The sequence below is a fragment of the Populus alba genome, chromosome 11 (genome assembly GCF_005239225.2).
Source record: "Populus alba chromosome 11, ASM523922v2, whole genome shotgun sequence".
Lineage (NCBI taxonomy): Eukaryota > Viridiplantae > Streptophyta > Magnoliopsida > Malpighiales > Salicaceae > Populus > Populus alba.
This window is the reverse complement of record NC_133294.1, coordinates 6,831,130-6,850,691: the sequence shown is the minus strand read 5'-3', so window position 1 is coordinate 6,850,691 and position 19,562 is coordinate 6,831,130. Positions and strand designations below refer to the sequence as shown.

At 33.4% G+C, this 19,562-nt stretch overlaps 2 protein-coding genes across 3 annotated transcripts; both read left to right on the top strand.

Moving 5' to 3' along the window:
* The first annotated feature begins 564 nt into the window (after nt 1-564).
* On the top strand, nt 565-3,833 carry LOC118051810 (probable pectin methylesterase CGR2). 2 transcript variants are annotated; one of them, XM_035062534.1, is made up of 7 exons: nt 565-725; nt 871-1,026; nt 1,145-1,184; nt 1,499-1,540; nt 2,201-2,575; nt 3,033-3,088; nt 3,477-3,833. In XM_035062534.1, the coding sequence occupies exons 2-7, from the start codon at nt 904-906 to the stop codon at nt 3,627-3,629; spliced, it is 789 nt and encodes a 262-aa protein (XP_034918425.1). In that variant the 5' UTR covers nt 565-725; nt 871-903; the 3' UTR covers nt 3,630-3,833. The 2 variants fall into 2 exon arrangements, with proteins under 2 accessions (XP_034918425.1, XP_034918426.1); XM_035062535.2 differs by having other exon boundaries at nt 571-725; nt 860-1,026.
* Nucleotides 3,834-15,033: 11,200 nt separating this feature from the next.
* Nucleotides 15,034-15,745, top strand: LOC118051894 (pathogenesis-related protein 1). Its single transcript, XM_035062665.2, has one exon. The coding sequence runs from the start codon at nt 15,088-15,090 to the stop codon at nt 15,571-15,573; it is 486 nt and encodes a 161-aa protein (XP_034918556.1). The 5' UTR covers nt 15,034-15,087; the 3' UTR covers nt 15,574-15,745.
* Nucleotides 15,746-19,562: the final 3,817 nt, after the last annotated feature.

Here is a 19,562-nt window from a genome sequence, read left to right as displayed (position 1 = left end):
TTGGTATCGCAGTTCTTAGTAAACTTATACTAATATTATGTCTATATAAATATATGCTACACTGCTTGCTTTAGGTGTCGCATATGTTTCTTTCACATTTATGACGTGTCCATTTCTAATGAGAAGTGCTTGAAATTTCTGTTGCAAGAGTATAAAGTCCGAGCAAAGAACAAAGCTGTTGGGTTGGGCCTATACTGGGCTAAAACATACTTGGACCCTCTCATCTTCAAAACAGACTTGGGCCTAAAAGATTAATCCAATCGAGGCTGCATCGAATCAATCCCCGCTGTGGCGCTTGCTGGATTCCACTCAGCAACAGAATGTAAACGGATAAATTCGACTCAGTAAATAAATAAATTAATTAATAAACAAAAGCAACTTGGATCAATCAATATTGTATTTTTGGCTGTATTTTAAAAATATCTTTATTAATAAATTAATATTCTTATAATGATCTGATGTACAATATAAAAATAAAAAATATTTTTCTAAAAATTATTTTACTACAATTCTAAAAAAAATAAACTACTTTTAAAAATCACTAGATAAAGACGCTGTAAATCTCATTCCCCCTCTCTTTTTCTTCAACTCACTCTCTCTCTCTCTCTCTCTTTCACACCCAAAGAGCTTACAATAGTAAGACACCGACAGTTACAGCCAAATCGCGCTCTAAAAGATCTTGAGACCTAACTTTTCTCAATTTCTCGATCTATCTCAACTCTCAGGTAACTTTGTGATTTATATTGCATCAAAAATGAAAATTGCCGAATTATTGAATCTAAAATGATAACTGGGATGCTATAGAAGAGGTGTTGTTTAAATGTGATCATAAATGCCGCATTTAATTGATCCATTACAGTTTGATTTCAGGCCCTCTTGTCTTAGATTGAATTAAAAATAATAATGTCAAGGAGGCCAGGGAATCCTGCTAGACGTTTTGCTGATGGGGGAAGTCTTCCTTTTGTTGGTTCAATGCATTCTAAATCACGTTCATCGCCGCTACTATCCATTGGCCTTCTTGTTGTGGTTGCTCTTCTCAACTCTTGTGATTTGCATTTTCGTTGGGACGCTTTGTAATTAAGTGCGTTGCTTTACTGTGGAAACTGCTAATTCATTTCCTTTTTTTTTCCCTTGTTGATTTCAGGGCGCAATCCTTCTCATTGGATATTTTTACAGTGGTTCAGGTCTGTGGTTTCTCTACCAACTTTGATCTGTTTCATCTGATGCTAATTCACTGCAGGATCTGGTTTAAGTAAACTAGATGCATCAACTCTGTTTCGTCTGCTAATACAAATAGTAGCTATATCTTTTTGTGGATGCAAAGAAGGGAAAACAGTTAATATTTAATATTAAACAAAAAGCCAAGGAAAGAGAACTGTCTGTGATGTGTTTCTTGTTTCCTTTTGCTGACATTGATTTTAATAAATGTAGGCAAATGATGTTGAATTGGAGAGTTTTCAGTACTATTTTTAGTGAATTTGTTATGGTTGTGTGACAGGTGGGCGTACCAGCGATAGAGAAGCTTTAGGCAATGCAGAAGGTAAATTTGTATGATATCTTTATGTGTGTATTTTTGAGTTGTTTGGGTCCATTAGATTAACTAACATATAGGACCATGTAACCGTGTCCAATTACTTGATGTGGGTTTTTCGTACATTTCTGTTCTATTTTTTTGGGGAATGGGGATTTATTTAATTTTATCATCCAAAAAAAAATCATATAAATCAAGGCGGCTGAGAGCTCCTGGATTTGTTTTTTTTTATTGGTAGACGTTAGACGTAGTCTATTTTTGTACAGCTTCAATATAAATTCTGAGTTGAGCGTATTTCTCAAGTAAACAATGGCTCAAATCTTCAGCTCCTTGACTGTGATATAATTTCATTAGCTGTCATTATTATCTTTAACCTGTATTTCCTTGTTATCTTTCTTATTGTGACCAAGAGTTAACGGGAGCTCTGAGAACCTGAAAATACTTGGGTCGGGTGCAGGGCCCAGCTTTTGCCTCTGAACTAGACTTTGTTCATTTGTCTTTGTTCTCAATGTTTCCTATGTGGAGTATTGAAGACTATTAAGAAAGTTTTTGAGCCTGCACATCTTATATTTTAAGCATTTGCATTCTCTTGTCTAGAAAAGTGTTGCCAGTGTGAAAATTTCTGGGCTAAACAATTCAGTAATCTGAGATTTGGATATGCATATTCAGGTGGTGTTTCATGCACATCAGAAGTCCAAAGAGCGATACCTATTCTGAAGAAGGCTTATGGTGACAGCATGCGTAAAGTGTTGCATGTTGGCCCTGACACTTGCTTAGCAGTATCAAGCTTATTAAAAGAAGAGGATACCGAGGCCTGGGGTGTGGAACCATATGACTTAGATGATGTGAGTGCCAACTGCAAGAGTCTTGTGCGCAAAGGCCTTGTTCGTGTGGCTGACATCAAATTTCCTTTGCCCTACCGGGCAAAATCATTCTCTCTTGTTGTAGTGTCGGATGCTTTGGATTATTTGTCTCCGAAATATCTCAACAAAACTCTTCCAGAATTGGCGAGAGTGTCAGCTGATTACTTAGTTATATTTTCTGGTATTTGGTTATGTTGCTTATTTTTTTTTTTTATGTTGTTAGTCTCCGCTGCATGAATTCTTGCATATCAAAGCCAAGCTAAAAACTTTTCTAATTTGTAGTGGCATTTTGAACAGCAGAAACTTAAACCACATTCACCTTGCTCATAACCCAAACTAGTCACAACCTTGCTACTTGCAACTTGAGTCCTCTTTCTCTTTATCAACATTGCTCTTCTCATGTCAAGAAAGAAGCATTGATGTGAAAGAGTCAAAACTGATAGCTCTTTATTTCTTAATCAGTGATTAGAAGAGTGATTTCCTTGGAAATTTTAATTATTTGTTCTGCCATGTTATTAACAGACATGTAAGAAGTTTCTGTTTATATTGCCAGGGCATCTTTTTTTGTTTGAGATTTTCTGTCTTTCGAAATAATTAATCTTCTGATTTGATTGCTGATCTCCTTTTTCTTTCTACAGGCCATCCAGGTCAGCAAAGAGTTAAAGTTGCAGAAATGTCTAAGTTTGGTCGTCCAGTAAGTGGGCAATGTTTCATTTACTGTTCTGATTTTACTTTAGGGATTTTCTCTGGACATTGAGGTGTCATTTTATGCCAATTCTGATTTTTTTCTTAGATATTAGTCTGTTGGATGAGCATTCTATGCCTTTGGGGCTTTATGTCGTTTGTTGTTGAGAGGGTTTGCTTATTTCCATCGAGGGAGAAAATTAATGGGGAATATGGAAACTCTGATCATGTCTAGGATAAAATCGATGCTTTCATTTGAATCTTTATATTGCGCACATCGCTCACTCGCACTAATCTTTGTTGCCACACACCGAATTCTTTTTTTCCCTTCCATTTATCGATCAGAGAAACTGAGATTCTAGTCTTAAAGAGATAACTAAATTGCTATTTTTGTGAAGGCCAAATTTCGGAGCTCATCCTGGTGGACAAGGTACTTTGTTCAGATTGGTTTACAAGTGAATGAACCCGCCTTAAAGAAGTTTGAGCAGGCTTCGTTGAAGAAGTCATATAAGCCAGCCTGCCAAGTTTTCCACCTCCAGTCACACGATTGAAAGTATTGATGTTCCAACAATTTCCATTGCTCTTTCTGCGAAATGGCAGCAAACCACGGCCAATGTTAAAGCTATGTCGTGGAATACGTTCTCTTTCTTCCGTACCTTGATAACAGTAGATCTTCTTTATCATTATTTATCGAGAAAAGTAAAGCATGTATGGATTCACTCACACTCTTCTCTATAAGATAAGTTTTTGCACCCTCCTGCTGTATTGCTTGCATTTACCTTCTGTTATTATATCTAGATCCATCCTTTATTTTGATCACAGAACATATCTCAAATGTCATTACAATGATGAAATCAGTATGGAAAACCTTTAATTTATATGTTCCACGGTTCATTTTTTTGACTATTATTATTGAAAATGTTTTGAAGGCAAGAACTTTCGATGGTGTCTTAGGCCATGTTTGTTTCCTGGAAAGTAGTTTCCGAAAAACTATTTCCCAAACTTTCCTGTGTTCGTTTGCCATTAGAAAAGTTGATTAACGGAAAACATTTTCTGGTCAATGGAAAACACTTTCTAGTCAACATAAAATGTTTTTCGGTCAACGAAAAACACTTTTTAGTCAAAGAAAATTTTGGCTTGGTTTTCAAGAAAGTGTTTTTCTTTTTAGCTTTGTTTGTTTTCCAGAAAGTGGTTTCCGAGAAATCACTTTTCAAACTTTCTTGTGTTTGTTTGCCATTAGAAAAGTTGGTCAACGGAAAACACTTTTCAATAAAAGAAAAATTTGACTTGGTTTTCAAGAAAGTGTTTTCCTGAAAAATTTAGACGGAAAACACTTTCCGGAAGTTATGAAAAATTTAGAAATGTCATTATTTGCTGATTATATCAAATTTGATCCTCAAACTTTTGATTGCTATATATATTTTGTTTTGAATATTTATTATTCAATTTCATCTCTTAAAATTTTATTTTTATATTAACTTTGGTCCTTATTTTTATAATTGTTATTTGCTTTTTCCTTATCATTTTTTTATTGAAATTTTTTTATCTGTCAAATTTGATCCTCATTCTTTTGATTGTTAATTATTTTATTTGAAATAATTTATGAAATGTTGATTATTATTATTTTAATTACTTCATCTTTTATTTTTTTTTTTTAATTTTTTTAATTTGATCTCTATTATTTTGATTATTTTTTATTTTATTTGAGATAATTTATAAAATTATATTTTTTTTCAATTTCATTCTCATTCAACTTTTTAATTTGTAAGATTTGTTCCTCATTATTTTAATAAACTTGAGAAAAATAAAATATTAATAAGTTGTTTTCTAGATCATTTTCAATGACATAACTAAATACTAGAAAATATTTTCTAATTTATTTTTTATTATATTACAAAACATCGGAAATATTTTCTTGAAATTTACTTTCAGTAAACAAATAAAACCTTAGAGAAGGCTCAAGATGTGTTTGTGCTATACGCTGAGTTCTACTACGTGGATTTCAACGAGTTCTAGACTCTTAGGTGAATAACATGTCTCAATTCTTAATGTGTATATATTCATAAATGTCAATCAACAAACATGTCGTAGAAAGATCATGATCAAGACTTGCCAAAACCTAACTCCTTGCAGGAAAATTACCACCTAAAGAACCACAAGAAATGAATTTAGCAGAACAATGGCATCGACAATCGCATCTTCAGCTACTGGAAACAAGAGGCTACTGGAAACAAGAGGGATCACCCAAACCATGTGAAATGGTGGGCCTTGGATCATCTTCTCTGAGATTTCTTTTAGCTTGGTCATCATGTCACCACCAATGCTGGCTGCTTGTGTATTTTCAATACCATGTTTAAAACACTGAGCTGTAGTCCGACGTTCTTTCAAAGGGATATTCATTTTCCATAGGGAACAAGATTTCCTTCTGAAAACTCGCCTCCAATTGAGCATTTCATAATACACATGAAATCTGTGGGAGAAAGGCCACACCCAACATTATTTCAGTTGATATCACCACCAGACTTCGATCACAGTCTCCCTGTCATCACTGTTTTCACAACAGAAGCCATGGAGCATCGTAAGAACAGATTAATCAACATTGAAGGGAAGAGGAGCAGTTAATGTGGTCATCATGCACACAACTTAAAAAAAAAAGAAATTACTATTAAATTCCTGCAGAAAGAAAAGGTTCAAAATTAAGTTTAATGTAGCACAAGAGCATTCATGATAACTACAAAGACTTGGAAACCTAAAAATCAAAGAAGTTAAAAAATTAGTTGCTATTAATATTAGCAGGGTGGATGGTATCCAAAAGAGTCCTGTTTAAAAGTGCGTGGATGTTGCGTTTCAAATTATTTTATAAATATATTAAAATAAGATTTTTTATATTTTAAAATTTGTTTTTAATATCAGAATATATATACATTAAAATTCAAATTTTAAGCGAGGATCCTTTTGTTCTATAATGTCAACTTGTTATTATGGGCTAATTCCTTGGGCTGAATCAACTTTGGGTCTATTAATGGTCACGAGGCCTGGACATGCTGGACTGTGGACCAATCGGCTGGTTGACAAAGAACGTAGGGATTCTGTCCATTTCTCGGCCCAAATTTGAAAGGTCTGTTTTCTTTGCCAAGGAACCTTAGAATTCACCCTACCTGTCGATGAAAAAAAATGGGATTTTTTGCGCACTTTAAGTCTTGACCAGCGGTTGAAGGGACTTGTTCCCTCTCTCTGTATCCTGGGTTCAAACCTTACTGTGCACGCCTATCACCCCCGCGGTGCCTTACATGCTCACTGGGTTTGCAGGATGTTCAGTGAGCCGTGGGATTAGTCGTGGTGCACACAAGCTGACTCGGACATCCACGTAAATAAATAAAAAAGGATTTTATAGTCCTGGCCGCGGATTGCCACAAACATAACGACTTTATATAATGCTGTGTGTGGTTCGAGGTGTAGAAAAAGTAATCTTGAAGCTCGGATGGGAAGAGGTTTTTAGAGTATCGATGTCTACTTTATATAAAAAGAAAGAAACAAGTAAATATTTTAAAGAAAGTGCTCGGGTATTAATAAAGACTTTAGAAAATTTCAAATTTTATTCTATACAATATTTCACTTTCATGAGTCCCAATTAGATGTAGGCTGAGTTTACCTTGCTTTTATTGATGGGTTGCAATTAATAGCTCTTGTGTTTTTCAGTAGTTGTTGATGCTTTTTTTTATGTTTTAGCTGCAAATTGTGTCAGTTGTTGGATTTTTTTTATTGTTCTTCTTTTCAGTTGGTTATTTCTAGTATTTGTTGGATCCTTAGTTCCTTAGCTAACTGATTGATACTTTTGATTCTTTTTCTAAATAGCTGTCTCTTTGTATTTTTTGATGAATAAGAGCATGCTTTTTTTTTTTTCTTTTGATTTTGTACATGTGTATATATAATTTGCCAGTTTCAAGAACTGCTTTATTTTAATCTATTATATTTGATAAAAAAAAAAAAAAGAGGAGATTTTATAGGACCACTAGCTAGCGAATTAGTTATGGAATGTCCTCCTCCTTCCCGAGCTTTCCGATCAACTAATCCCCTATTTCAGGGACTGATAAACTGTATCTTATTAGCCTAATGCTTTTTTTTTTTTTTTTTTTTTTTTCTTGGCACGAAGCAGATGCAAAAGTTTCTTTAGTGTCAATTGTCAAAGCTTCCCGGAAAACAAAAATTTAGACCTAACAAAAATGAGCTCAGCAAGACTTCAAAGGCCTCCTTTATGAAAACAATGAGCTCCTATTCTTTTTTAACTGCTGAAAATCTTGCTATGATACCGTGAACTTGGTTTCAGAAGCATACAATATTTTCTCGCAAGTTTCAACCTCGTATTTATAACTTTTTATTTAGAACATGTTAAAAAAAAATAATAATAAGAGGAGATTTTCTTTTTTCTACATAGAAGAGATTCAAAATGAGTTTTTATTCCTAATGAAAGAAGTATAGTTATTAAACTAGACTTAGCCTGATAAGTCAACCGGGTAGCTGAACTAGTTTAGGTAAAATAAACGATCGAGGTGAGTAAAAACCAGGCAAAACCAAGTTGACCCATGACCCAGATGACTCTACAAAACTCGGTTGAGACATTTTTTTTTTTTTTTTTTATCCAAATGTGTTTTCTCTCCTAGCCAAAACCTTTTTTTTTTTTATATATATATATATTTTTTAATTAGTTATTAACTTTCGTTAAAGTTTCTTATATAAATACAAGAAGAATGTTTTATTTTTTCAATGTAAGATTTGAAACCTTTTAGTATATATACTTATTGTTCACAAGAAAAAAAAAAGTTTTTTCAATGTGGGATAAAAAACCTTTTTGGTTTAAATACTTCAACTTAAAAAAGATAACATATGAACATAGTATCTTTTTTAATCTAAGATAAAAAAATATTTTGAAATAATATTTTAAACGTCATTATTTATAACATGTTTAGTTTTTATTTATATGGATTGTTTCTTATTTTTTTTATATGAAATATTAAAACTTCAAATATAATTTTTTAAAATTTTTCCGGATCGATTTGGGTTAATCTATGTAACCTGGGACTTGATATTTTAACCAGGTCAACCTCGGTCAGGTCTAATAACTATGAAAGGAAGATGGACATCAATTATGTTACAAACTTATCACTAAGGGGATTTTTCTTTTCAACGAATAAAACTATGTTAAGCATTCTTAGAAAGATTATTTGATCATGCGTTTGCTGGATTTTTGAAAGTGTGATCTGTTATACTTAAAACATGATAGCTTTTTATTTTTATATATTTTTAAAAATATTATTTTAATATTTTTTAATAATTTTGATGTACTAATATTAAAAATAAAATTTTAAATTTTAAAAATATTTTTAAATAAAAATAATTTATAAGAAATACCCAAAACACACCCATACACGAAAAGTTTGTACATATTATCCAGATGCACCGTGACACAAATATTAAAAAACCAAATAGTCAAGAATCGAAGTCAATTCATAAGAAAAAAAAATAATTAGCTGTAGTGACGGGGAAGAATAATATTGAAGTTATCTAGAAATAGAACGAATTAAGATATATATATATATATATATATATATATATATATATATATATATATATATATATATATTAACTTAGTTAAATAACAGCAGAATTGGAGTGGTTTGAGCATCCATTACAGTGGTGAGTGTCGTCGAAATTATATTTCATTTCAACTATAATTTTAAAAGTATTTAATTAATTAATACATATTATAATTTACAAGAATTCTACTAAGAATTTTATCTTAAAATCTTGATTATAAAAAATTATAATTTATAATTTTTTAAATCACAACCACAAAAATTAAATACTATACAAAATAAACACTTATTATCATCAAGAATTTTCTACTCCTAAAAAAAGAAGTAGTCATAGCTTCATCGGGCCACCGTTTTCCTTGAACGTTCCTACCATATTAATCCATGGTTACACGGCACTTTTTTTTTATAAAAAAATTATTTTCATGGAAAGCAGCCAACACATGCTTGACTCAACTTTTTTTTTTTTTTTTTTTTTTTTCTTTTGGGGTCATGACTCGTGATGATAAGATATTGTCGGACGTGTCAGCTTTTAAAGGGCATGTTACACGCACACTTTCCCCTGTATGATCATGTTAATCCACTTTTTATATCACTCTTTATGCGTTTGGTAAGAGATTTCTTTTAATTTTCTTGGAGGATTGCATTTCAATAGAAAAATCAACTACCTGTTCTTTAATTAATCTCTGGAGGAAAAGAAAATAAAGAAAAAGATGGTGTCATGTTGTTGACGCAATCATGGATGATGATAAACAATGGAAGCGGCGTGATTTGTGGAATAAAAATTTGAAAAAACAAGAATACAGGCGGGCAGTGACAAGGGAAAACACAAGGAAGGGCCACTCGATATTAATAAATTGAGACCTTTCTGGTACAGATGCTGTGGAAATGTGGGTTGATGAGAAGGCAAACTATGGCTTCAACTCGAATTCACTATTGGCATTAAATACATTAGTTATTTTTGGCATATATTAAAGGTGATTTATGTAACATGATTTACTTTTACCAAGGATTCTTTTTTAAGGGAACTAAAAGCAAAGTGATAACCTAAACGCATCTAAGTATTGAACTCAATCATATATTAATCTGACAAGTTGCTAAATTTAATATTTTTAGATTTAGTCAAATATTGATTCCAAGTATATACCTAGACTCAGCACCCTTGGGTTCAATTAAGTGTTGATCCAAAGGATATACGGATTTGACGAGTTGATAGACCCAACATTGTTGGGCTAAGCCAAGCATTGAGCTCAAGTATATATAAGTATGATGAAATGCTAGACCCAACACCTTTGAGTTTAGCCAAGCGTTGAGCCCAAACATATATAGATCTAACGAGCTGTCAGACCGAGTTGCCAGACTTAACATCCTTGAGCACAGCCAAATACTGAGCCCAAGTACGTTTAACTTTGACAATCTTGTTAGGCTTAATGATGGACCACAAGGTTCTGATGAGTCAAACGTATTTTTTCTTTTGACGAGTCAGATATATTTTCTCTTGAAAATATAAGAGATGTTTAATGCTATCGGAGAAATATAACTTTTCAATCCTCCTATCTACCAAAGGGTAAGAATCATGGGCTATAAAGACCTATTGAATCCTTACAAGAAGCAGGTTTACAATCTCTATTCTTTACTGTATATTTATTTTTAGTGTTTCTTTAAAATATTATTGCATTTTCTCTCAAGAAAATACTTAAGCATCATAGAGTCCCCAAATCCATTAAAAGAAATCTTTTGCAAGTACCTACCAATAGTTATCTTGGCTTACCAAACACTAGCCATCAGCCACCTTAGCTAGAAAGAATGAATCATATTTCTAGAACTAAGAGATTAACCAATTATCCAATACATAAACTTTGTTTTAAGCTACAAGTGTTAAGAACAATGGTTGTGAAACCAAACTAAAAGGTGAAACAAGAAGTTCCTTTACATTAAGTTCATTTCTCATATTAAAGTCAAATGATGACTATAGCTCTCACCATGCATCATTAAGATGTTTAAAGGGATGGTTAGGATCCTCTCTAGTAGTCTTCATCACCTCAAGACCAGTCTCTTCAATTCTTGATCATCCACCAACAATGGCCTCCATAAGTTCTTGCTCCTTCTTAGTTAGGGTAGGGAAATTGAAAGGAGCTCAACCAATAATGAGGGTAGGGAAATTGAAAACGCTATCAGGAATAGCCCAAGTAAAAGGCCCAACTATTGCAACCTTTATAGGCAAGGTTATAAGTTGAAGTAGAGGGAATGCCATCACCAGAGCCTCCATGATCGAGGATGGAACACCAGTCTCCATTGGGGTAGAGACCTTTTTTCTTTTGAAACTGGCAACAACTCCTGTAATTACATTAGAGGGAGTCAAATCTACTTGACCTTCGACTCGAGAAGTATGAATGACCCAATCTTCCTATTCTACGGCAGTCTTGACTCCCATCGTTGTTTTTTTTTAGAAACAGAGAGTTCATTAACAATGGTGGGGTTGTCCTCTATCACATCTTTATTTCTGCCTCCACTCACGTCGAGAGACAACGACTTTCTTTGTGAACTCTTTATAGACCTTACTTAAGTTTATCATTCTCCTTTAGCTATTAGTTCTACATTAAAAAAAAAATAGTCAGCAATAAACTTAGATAAATAAAAAAAATAAAAAATCAAGAGACAAAGACTTACTTTGTAAAGTCTTTACAGACCTTGCTATAGTTTCTCTTTCTCCTTAGATGTTAGTTCTACATAAAAAAAGAAGTTAGCAATAAACCTAGATACATAGAAAACAAAGTATAAGGAAGTTGCATACTTCGTAATGTGGGTTGATAATATCCTTTTGGCTATTTTATTGACTTTATACTTAGTCGAGGTCAATGCCATTGTAACACATATTTTCTCTTTATCCGAGCTCAAATGAAGCTTGCTGTTTACATCAAGGAAGGAACCCTCCAATAACATGAATAACCCTATAATTGTTACATTCCACCTTTAGGACTAACTAACCTGCTATACCTTATAATCAGCCTACCTACACTTCAATTTCTTGACATGCACGAGCTTTCTAACCAGAGTTCTTTCATAGATCTAATAGGTCTATTGGCGAAGGTGTAAAACCAATGCACCTATAATTGGTGCCAACGATCAAATAGTAATAATTTCTAAAGACATTAATTGTAGGCTCGATTCCGAAAAGCTTAAAAAACTTATCAAAGATAAACAAGGTTATCTATCCATTAGGGTGCAACTGGTCTAAACCTAATTAGAGGGAGAAGGAATACCTTAATGCATACATGTAAAATAGGGATGTAATTTCAAATTGACCCCAGGCAAAGCCCAAGGTCTATCGATTGATACGTTTAGTTTGATTAGACATTTGAGCTATATTCTCTCTTGGCTGCAAGTAAGTAATAAACTTTTTATCACTTAGGGGTTTGAGGCAACCCCCTTTCTCTCTTGAGATTCCTTGTTAGTGGCAGGAGAAAAACTTCTCTTGAGTGGAGAGCTACTTCCGTCTTACCAGAGGTGGACGTCAAGGTATCGCCCTTTTTAGTTTTGAGGCCCAATATGATGGACCCCTGCCCCATACGACTTCTTTTAGTCTCAGGTTGGAACCTGAAATCCTCATCAAAGGCAACAACATCCCTACTTCTAGGAATAAATTTGACTTTTTTTTGGTTTATTTCTATGTTCAAAGTAAAGAAGAAAAAAAGAAGTTTATGATAGAAAATACTCAAAGTGATGGTTTTTATATCAGATTAGAGCGAGATTGGCTTAGGATTCTTTCACAAATTTATTTCTTAGAAGTTACGAAGAGTAAAAGAAAAAGAAAAGTTGGTAGCACAAATGGATAAGGTTATAAAAGAAATAACTTTTTACCGATACAGTTAGATGACTGACCTTTTATGTCATCTTAGATCTCCAAAAATCCACGTAATTACTGTATTAAATACAAGTTGCCATTTTGTTTCCTAAATGATACCTTGAATAAAGACAAGTCACCTGGTCACAAGAATCCCAACATCTCTATATGGGACAGAAAAATCTTATAGAAATGGTAAAAAAACTCTCATTTACCACTGATAAACTTTTAAAAATCTTTGTGTATTAAATATGTAAATGTTTGATGGGCTATTAATGGATCAATATGTTTTATTTTTACCTGGATTCTAATTTAAAAGAATCAAAGGCAGGGTGATAACCTAACATCTTTGGGCTCATCCAAACAACGAGATCAAGCATATATGGGTTTAGTGAGCTACCAAACCTAACATCCTTGGGCTCAACCAAGTTACTAGACCCAACATCCTTGGGCTTAGCCAAGTGCTGAGCCTATGCATATATGAGTCTAATGAGATGCCAAAACCACTATTCTCGGACTCAGTTAAATTTTAAGCCCAACTATGTATGACTCTAGTAATCTTAGTAGACTTCATGTTGGACTACAAGATTCTAATGAGTCGGAGATTTTTCCCTTGATGAGTCAGATATATTTTCCCTCTTGCATACATAAAAGATGTTTAATGCTATCAAGGAAATATAACTTTTTAGTCCTCTTCTCCATCAAAAAGTAACGATCGATCGTAGGCTACAAGTCCCATTGAATCCTTAAAAGAAGCAGAATCACAATCTTTATTCTTTAGTGTGTATTTATTTTTAAAGTCTCCTTAAAATATTATTTTATTTTCTTTTAGAAAGATATTTAAATATCAGAAAGTTCCTAAATCTACAAAAAAAAAAAAAAAAACCTTTTACAGGTATCAACAATCAGTTACCTTGGCTTACTAGGCACCAAGCACCAGTCACCATGGCTAGAAAAAATGGATCATATTACTAAAACTAAGAAATTATGTGATTATAAAATACATAAAATTTATTTTTAAACTACTTGAAAATTTTAAAACAACATCAAAATAACATAAGAGTCAGGTATACAAGTCATGCAGACCTATATACTAATCTTTTAATGGTGGCATGGAATATTTTGTTATCAATATCTATTCATATGGATACCATTTTGACTAACTACATGGCTGGAAATTTGCACCAAGACAACTTTATGTACCTACAGTAGTGAGCTAGACGTAACTGCTAGCTACAATTAATATGGGGTGCCATAGAATGAAAACAATCTAAAAAGAAATCGTCCTAATAGCAGAACCCTCAATTTCCACATAAACCTCCAGAAATGAACGTCTTCTCCTGTCTGTAGGTCCTATTTGTTTTTGTATTTAAAATATATTATTAAAAAAATAGACTCTTAATCTTTAACTTTGACCTTAAGTTTACATCTCCCTTTAATAATCGTGATTCGTTTATCTCACGTAATTGTCGGCAGCCACCGGTGACCAGAGACGTTAACAGTGACATGACTTCCCAAGCAGCCAGAAAGTTAACAAATCATTAATCGCATATGTAAAACTGATCGTAAGTAACAAGTATTATCAAAAATGAAAAAAAAAAAACAATAAATACAAAAAAAAATACATGTAATAAAATAATGACAAAATAATAAATACAAGATATAAATATATGTGGGTACGATGCGTCTCCGTCGGCCATCGTGTTTGCAAGGCTATTCAACTCCTGCCCCGGTCTTCGCTTTTACAAGTAGAAATCTTTCTTAATTCACACTTAATTGTATTCATAGATGTGGGTTTCAATGGATCTCTCTATTACTATCGGTAAAAAATAGCACTCTCGGAAAGTCGTTGATTAATTATCCATCCAAGAGGGATAATTAAATACTATATATTGTACTCGTGTGCTAAAATAATAATTCCATATATATATATATATATATATATAACAATATCTCCTTTCTATGAAAAATTAAAGGCACCTCTAGAAAACGAACATCAAGACCCGATTAGCTGATTTTATCAGCTACTCCACGTGATATTATCTTCAAATTACCTGACAAGACCGCAATTAGAATTCTTTAGTCATTCCACTGTGGTGGTGTTTGAGTAATAGCTTGTTTATTTGTGTATTTTTAAAAATATATTTTTAAATATTTTTATATTGATATTAAAAATAAATTTTAAATTTTTATTAAAAATATTAATTTAATATATTTTTAAAACAAAAAAATATTTTTTAAAAATAACTATTATGAAAAATTTATCAAACGGATCAAGTTGCTTGACATTTGGCCATGAAGGTCTCATTAATTAAAACAATTTTTCCTGGGCCCACGTCGACTCCTCTCCTTTTCATTCATAACAAAACTATTTTTTAATTTTTTTAATATATTAATTTAATATATTCTCAATTAAAAATATTTTATAAAATAACTATTATCAAAATATCAAAGCCGCCATGATGGTCTCATTAGAACAATTTTCCCCAGACCCTATATATAGATGCGTCCACTCTTTATCATTCATAACAAAACTATTTCACATCCCGCTTGGAAAAGGAAAAAAAACACAACATGGAAATCTCCAAGAATTCACTAGCAATTGCTTTTCTTTTTGCCTTGGCTATAATAATCCCTCTATCCCTTGCCCAAGACTCCCCACAAGACTACGTCAATGCCCACAATAATGCTCGTGCACAGGTAGGCGTTGGAAATATTGTGTGGGACACTAACGTGGCAGCTTATGCAAGTAACTATATTAAACGGCTCACGGGCGATTGCAGACTTGTGCATTCTGGTGGGCCTTACGGCGAGAACCTTGCAGGTGGTAGTGGTGATCTTACAGGCAGCGCTGCCGTGAAAATGTGGGTTGATGAGAAACCAAAGTATGATTACAAGTCCAATTCATGTGTTGGTGGAGAATGCAGGCATTATACTCAGGTGGTTTGGCGCAACTCGGTTCGTTTAGGTTGTGCTAAGGCGAGGTGCAGCAATGGCGGTACAGTCATCAGTTGCAACTATGCTCCCCCCGGCAACTACGTTGGCCAGCGTCCTTACTAGAGCTGTGACTCTAGGGTTTGGCATGCAGGAATGCGTGCGTGATAAATAAGCCATCTCATTTGGCCAATGATAGTAAAATGGAAACGATGTATTTCCGCGACTAATTATATCAAACGATATTATGGTGCAATAATATTCACTTCAATTTCTCTGGAAAATGAAGTTTCAATTATCTAATACTTCATAGGGAAAAGGAGAGATATATTCCTCCCAACATCCCTTAAATCTCCATCAAGCCTCCCCGTATTGAGATAATCATTGCTATAATATCAAATAAAAATTTAAATGATTTGTTTAGCTTAAATTATTATTTTTTAATTATGTTGAATTCTTTTACGGTCGAGCTAATAAGAGAAAATTCAGCTACTATTTTGAACCGCACTATCATGAAAAAAATGGATATTATTTCATTATGAAAATGGATGAATGAAAATGAAGACGATTAGACGACTAAAGTAGGAGAGCACATGATCCGTATAGTGACAACCATGATTGTGAGGTCAACATAACATATTCTTAATAAATAAATAAGAAATTCTAAATTAGATATTTTTATATCACGACCATAATTAGATTAAAAATGAAGATAATAAAACATTTATTAGGATAGACAAATTACCTTAATATTTGAATTAGGGCACTATTTTTTCGTAGATGTTATTATGACACTTTTTTCTTTGCTGGAAAGTCTTTTTGTATCTACCTAATTATTAAATTTTTATGACAAATCCGAAAAAAAAACTTTGTATTAATTTTGTCCTCCATATTGTTTCAAAAATTCTTAATTAAGTCTTTTCATCCATGTATTCTTATCATGGATTCTATCCACGTTATTGTTGTTTTGCAAAAAAAATTAATAATAATATCGTCTCATAAAGAACTTAAGAAGTTTTGTTATATAATTCTAATAATTGAGAAATAAAAATTAGTTAACAATAAAATTGATATATATATATATATATATATATATATATATATATATATATATATAAAAGATACAAATTAATATTAATATAGTAGCTGGTGTCATTTTTGAGGTTTGCCTTTAATTTTAGTCAGAAGAAAGAATTTTGACCTTTCCAATAAAGGAGAAAATTATTGATGGCTAGAAGACAATACTTGCAAGAAAGCAAAGGGATAAGAAGCATTATTATGTAAGTGAAACTTCAACATCTCACCCTTGGACCAATTTGAGTTTATCTGATCGCCTTCAGATTAAACGAAGTTGACCGCAATCTTCCTTGTAAATCCATGGGCGGTGTAATAGAAAGCTTTCGTTTGAACATCCTGCCATTGATCATATAATTTTCAGCACAGAGACGTTATGTATACGTTTTATACTGCCATCCCAGTTTTTAGTCATTGCCCGGTATGGAGATTAGCGAAAATTCTTTAGCAATTGCTTGTCTCATTGCCTTAGCCTTACTATTCCCTGTTTCCCGCTCTCAAGATTCACCTCAAGACTACATTAATGCTCACAATGCTGCTCGTGCAGAGGTTGGTGTTGGACCTATGAGTTGGGACGATAATGTGGCACTCTCTCAAGATTCACCTCAAGACTACATTAATGCTCACTCATATGCACAGAACTATACTGATATACAGTAGAGTGATTGCAGAATCGCACTCTCTCGTGGGCCTTACGGCGAGAATCTCCATTGATCAGCTGCAACTATGATCCTCCTGCTGGCAACTATATATGCTGCTGTTGAGGCCAGGCCAAGTGAAAAAGAATTCACAACCAGATGCAGGTCGCCCCTTTCTGACGTGAATAGAGGTGTGCATGATGTCTCCGTCGTGGCTGCAACCATTGTTAAGACGACGAAAGGCAGTTGATAACATCTGAATTTCTCTCCTCTGCTAAGGAAATTGAAATAATTTTTTTCTCTTATGCTGCCAATCAACTAGGTTTAGTTTAGTTCTTATCTTGGTATTTTATGTACCTAATAAATTCGTATTTTGGAAGGATAATGAAAGAGTTTTTGTTTTCTTGTTCTTCCCACTCCTTTTAGACGTAGGCAGAAGAGAATAAAATCAAAGTAACTGCTGAGTTCATTGTGTAGAATTTTGATTCATACCTTATCATATGAAAAATGAGAGTGCTCCTGGAGAGGGTCACTCAACTAGTTTTAATTTGTTTTCAGTTTAAATCACAACCACAAAAACTACATGAAATACAAACACACTTATTATCACTATAGCAAGAATTTTCTACTCATAAAAGAAGAAGAAGAAGTAGTCATAGCTTCATCGGGCCAACTATTTCCTTGAACGTTCCTCCCATGTTACACGGCACATTATTTTGATAGAATGCAGCCAACACATGCTTGACCTTAACAAAGCTCTACTTTTTTTTTTCTTTTTTTTTTTTTCTTTTGGGGTCATTCTCGTGATCATAAGATAATAACAAGTTTGGATATTGTCGAACGTGTCAACTTTTAATGGGCATGTTACACGCACACTTTTTCTCTATTTTCGAATTGTTTCGCCATCTAAAAACTGATTTTTTACTGTCATTATGCTAAGGCCAGTTTGCCAAAACTGAAGATTACGCGAGAGTTTAATTCCGTATGGAATTAATTTGAATTTTAATATCCTAAGAGAAGACCTGTCCTTCAAAGATTAAGCCAATTTTCCCCTGTATTCATGTCAATCCACTTTTTATATCACTGTTTATGCGTTTGGTAGAAGATTTTTTTTTTTTAATTTTCTTGGAGGATTGCATTTCAATAGAAAAATCAACTACCAGTTCTTTAATCTCTCGAGGAAAAGAAAAGAAAGAAAGAGATGGTGTCATGTTGCTGACGCAATCATGGATGATGAAAAACAATGGAAGCGGCGTGATTTGTGGAATAAAAATTTGAAAAAACAAGAATATTACAGGCGGGCAGTGACAAGGGAAAACATAAGAGCGGGCCACTCAATATAAATAAAGAGGACTTTGCATGGAGCAGCGGAGACCTTTCTGGTACAGATGCTGTGGAAATGTGGGTTGATGAGAAGGCAAACTATGGCTTCGACTAGAATTCACTATTGGCATTAATTACATTAGCTATTTTTGGCATAAATTAAAGGTGATTTATGTAACATGATTTACTTTTACCAGGATTCTTATTTAAAGGAACTAAAAGCAAAGTTATAACCTAAGCGCATCGAAGTGCTAAACACAATCATATATGAGTCTGACAAGCTGTTAAACTCAATATTTCCGAGCTTAGCCAAACACTAATCCGAAGTATATACCTAGACTCAGCACCTTTGGGCTCAACCAAGTGTTGATCCCAAGCATATACGGGTCTGAGGAGTTGCTAAACCCAGCATTGTTGGGCTAAGCCAAGCATTGAGCTCAAGTATATACGGGTATAACGAGTTGGCAGACCCAACACCTTTGAGTTTAGCCAAGCATTGGACCCAAATATATATAGGTTTGACGAGCTATCAGACCAAGTTGCCAGACCCAACATCTTTGAGCTTTAGCTATTAGTTCTACATAAAGAAACGAAGACTTTATTTGTGAACTCTTTATAGACCTTACTTAAGTTTCTCCTTCTCCTTTAGCTATTAGTTCTACATAAAAAAGAAGTCAGCAATACACTTAGATACACAGAAAAAAAAATCAAGAGACAGAGACTTACTTTGTAAAGTCTTTACAGACCTCGCTAAAGTTTCTTTTTCTCCTTAAGCTGTTAGTTCTACACAAAAAAGAAGTCAGCAATAAACCTAAATACATATAAAACAAAGTATAAGGAAGTTGCATACTTCGTAATGTAGACTAATAATATCATTTTGGCTATTTTATTGACTTTATACTCAATCGAGGTCGAGGCCATTAGAACACATATTTTCTCCTTATCCAACCTCAAACGAAGCTTGTTGTTTACATCAAGGAAGGAACCCTCCAGTAACAGGAATAGCCCTATAACTGTTACATTCCACCTTTAGGACTAACTAACCTGCTATACCTTATAATCAACGCATCTACACTTTAA

Coding starts and splice junctions, on each gene's coding strand:
- LOC118051894 (XM_035062665.2), top strand. CDS start 15,088: ATGGAAATCTCCAAGAATTCACTAGCAATTGCTTTTCTTTTTGCCTTG.
- LOC118051810 (XM_035062534.1), top strand. CDS start 904: ATGTCAAGGAGGCCAGGGAATCCTGCTAGACGTTTTGCTGATGGGGGA. Junction 2,576..3,032: donor TTACTTAGTTATATTTTCTG/GTATTTGGTTAT, acceptor TTCTTTCTACAG/GCCATCCAGGTCAGCAAAGA. Junction 3,089..3,476: donor TGTCTAAGTTTGGTCGTCCA/GTAAGTGGGCAA, acceptor ATTTTTGTGAAG/GCCAAATTTCGGAGCTCATC.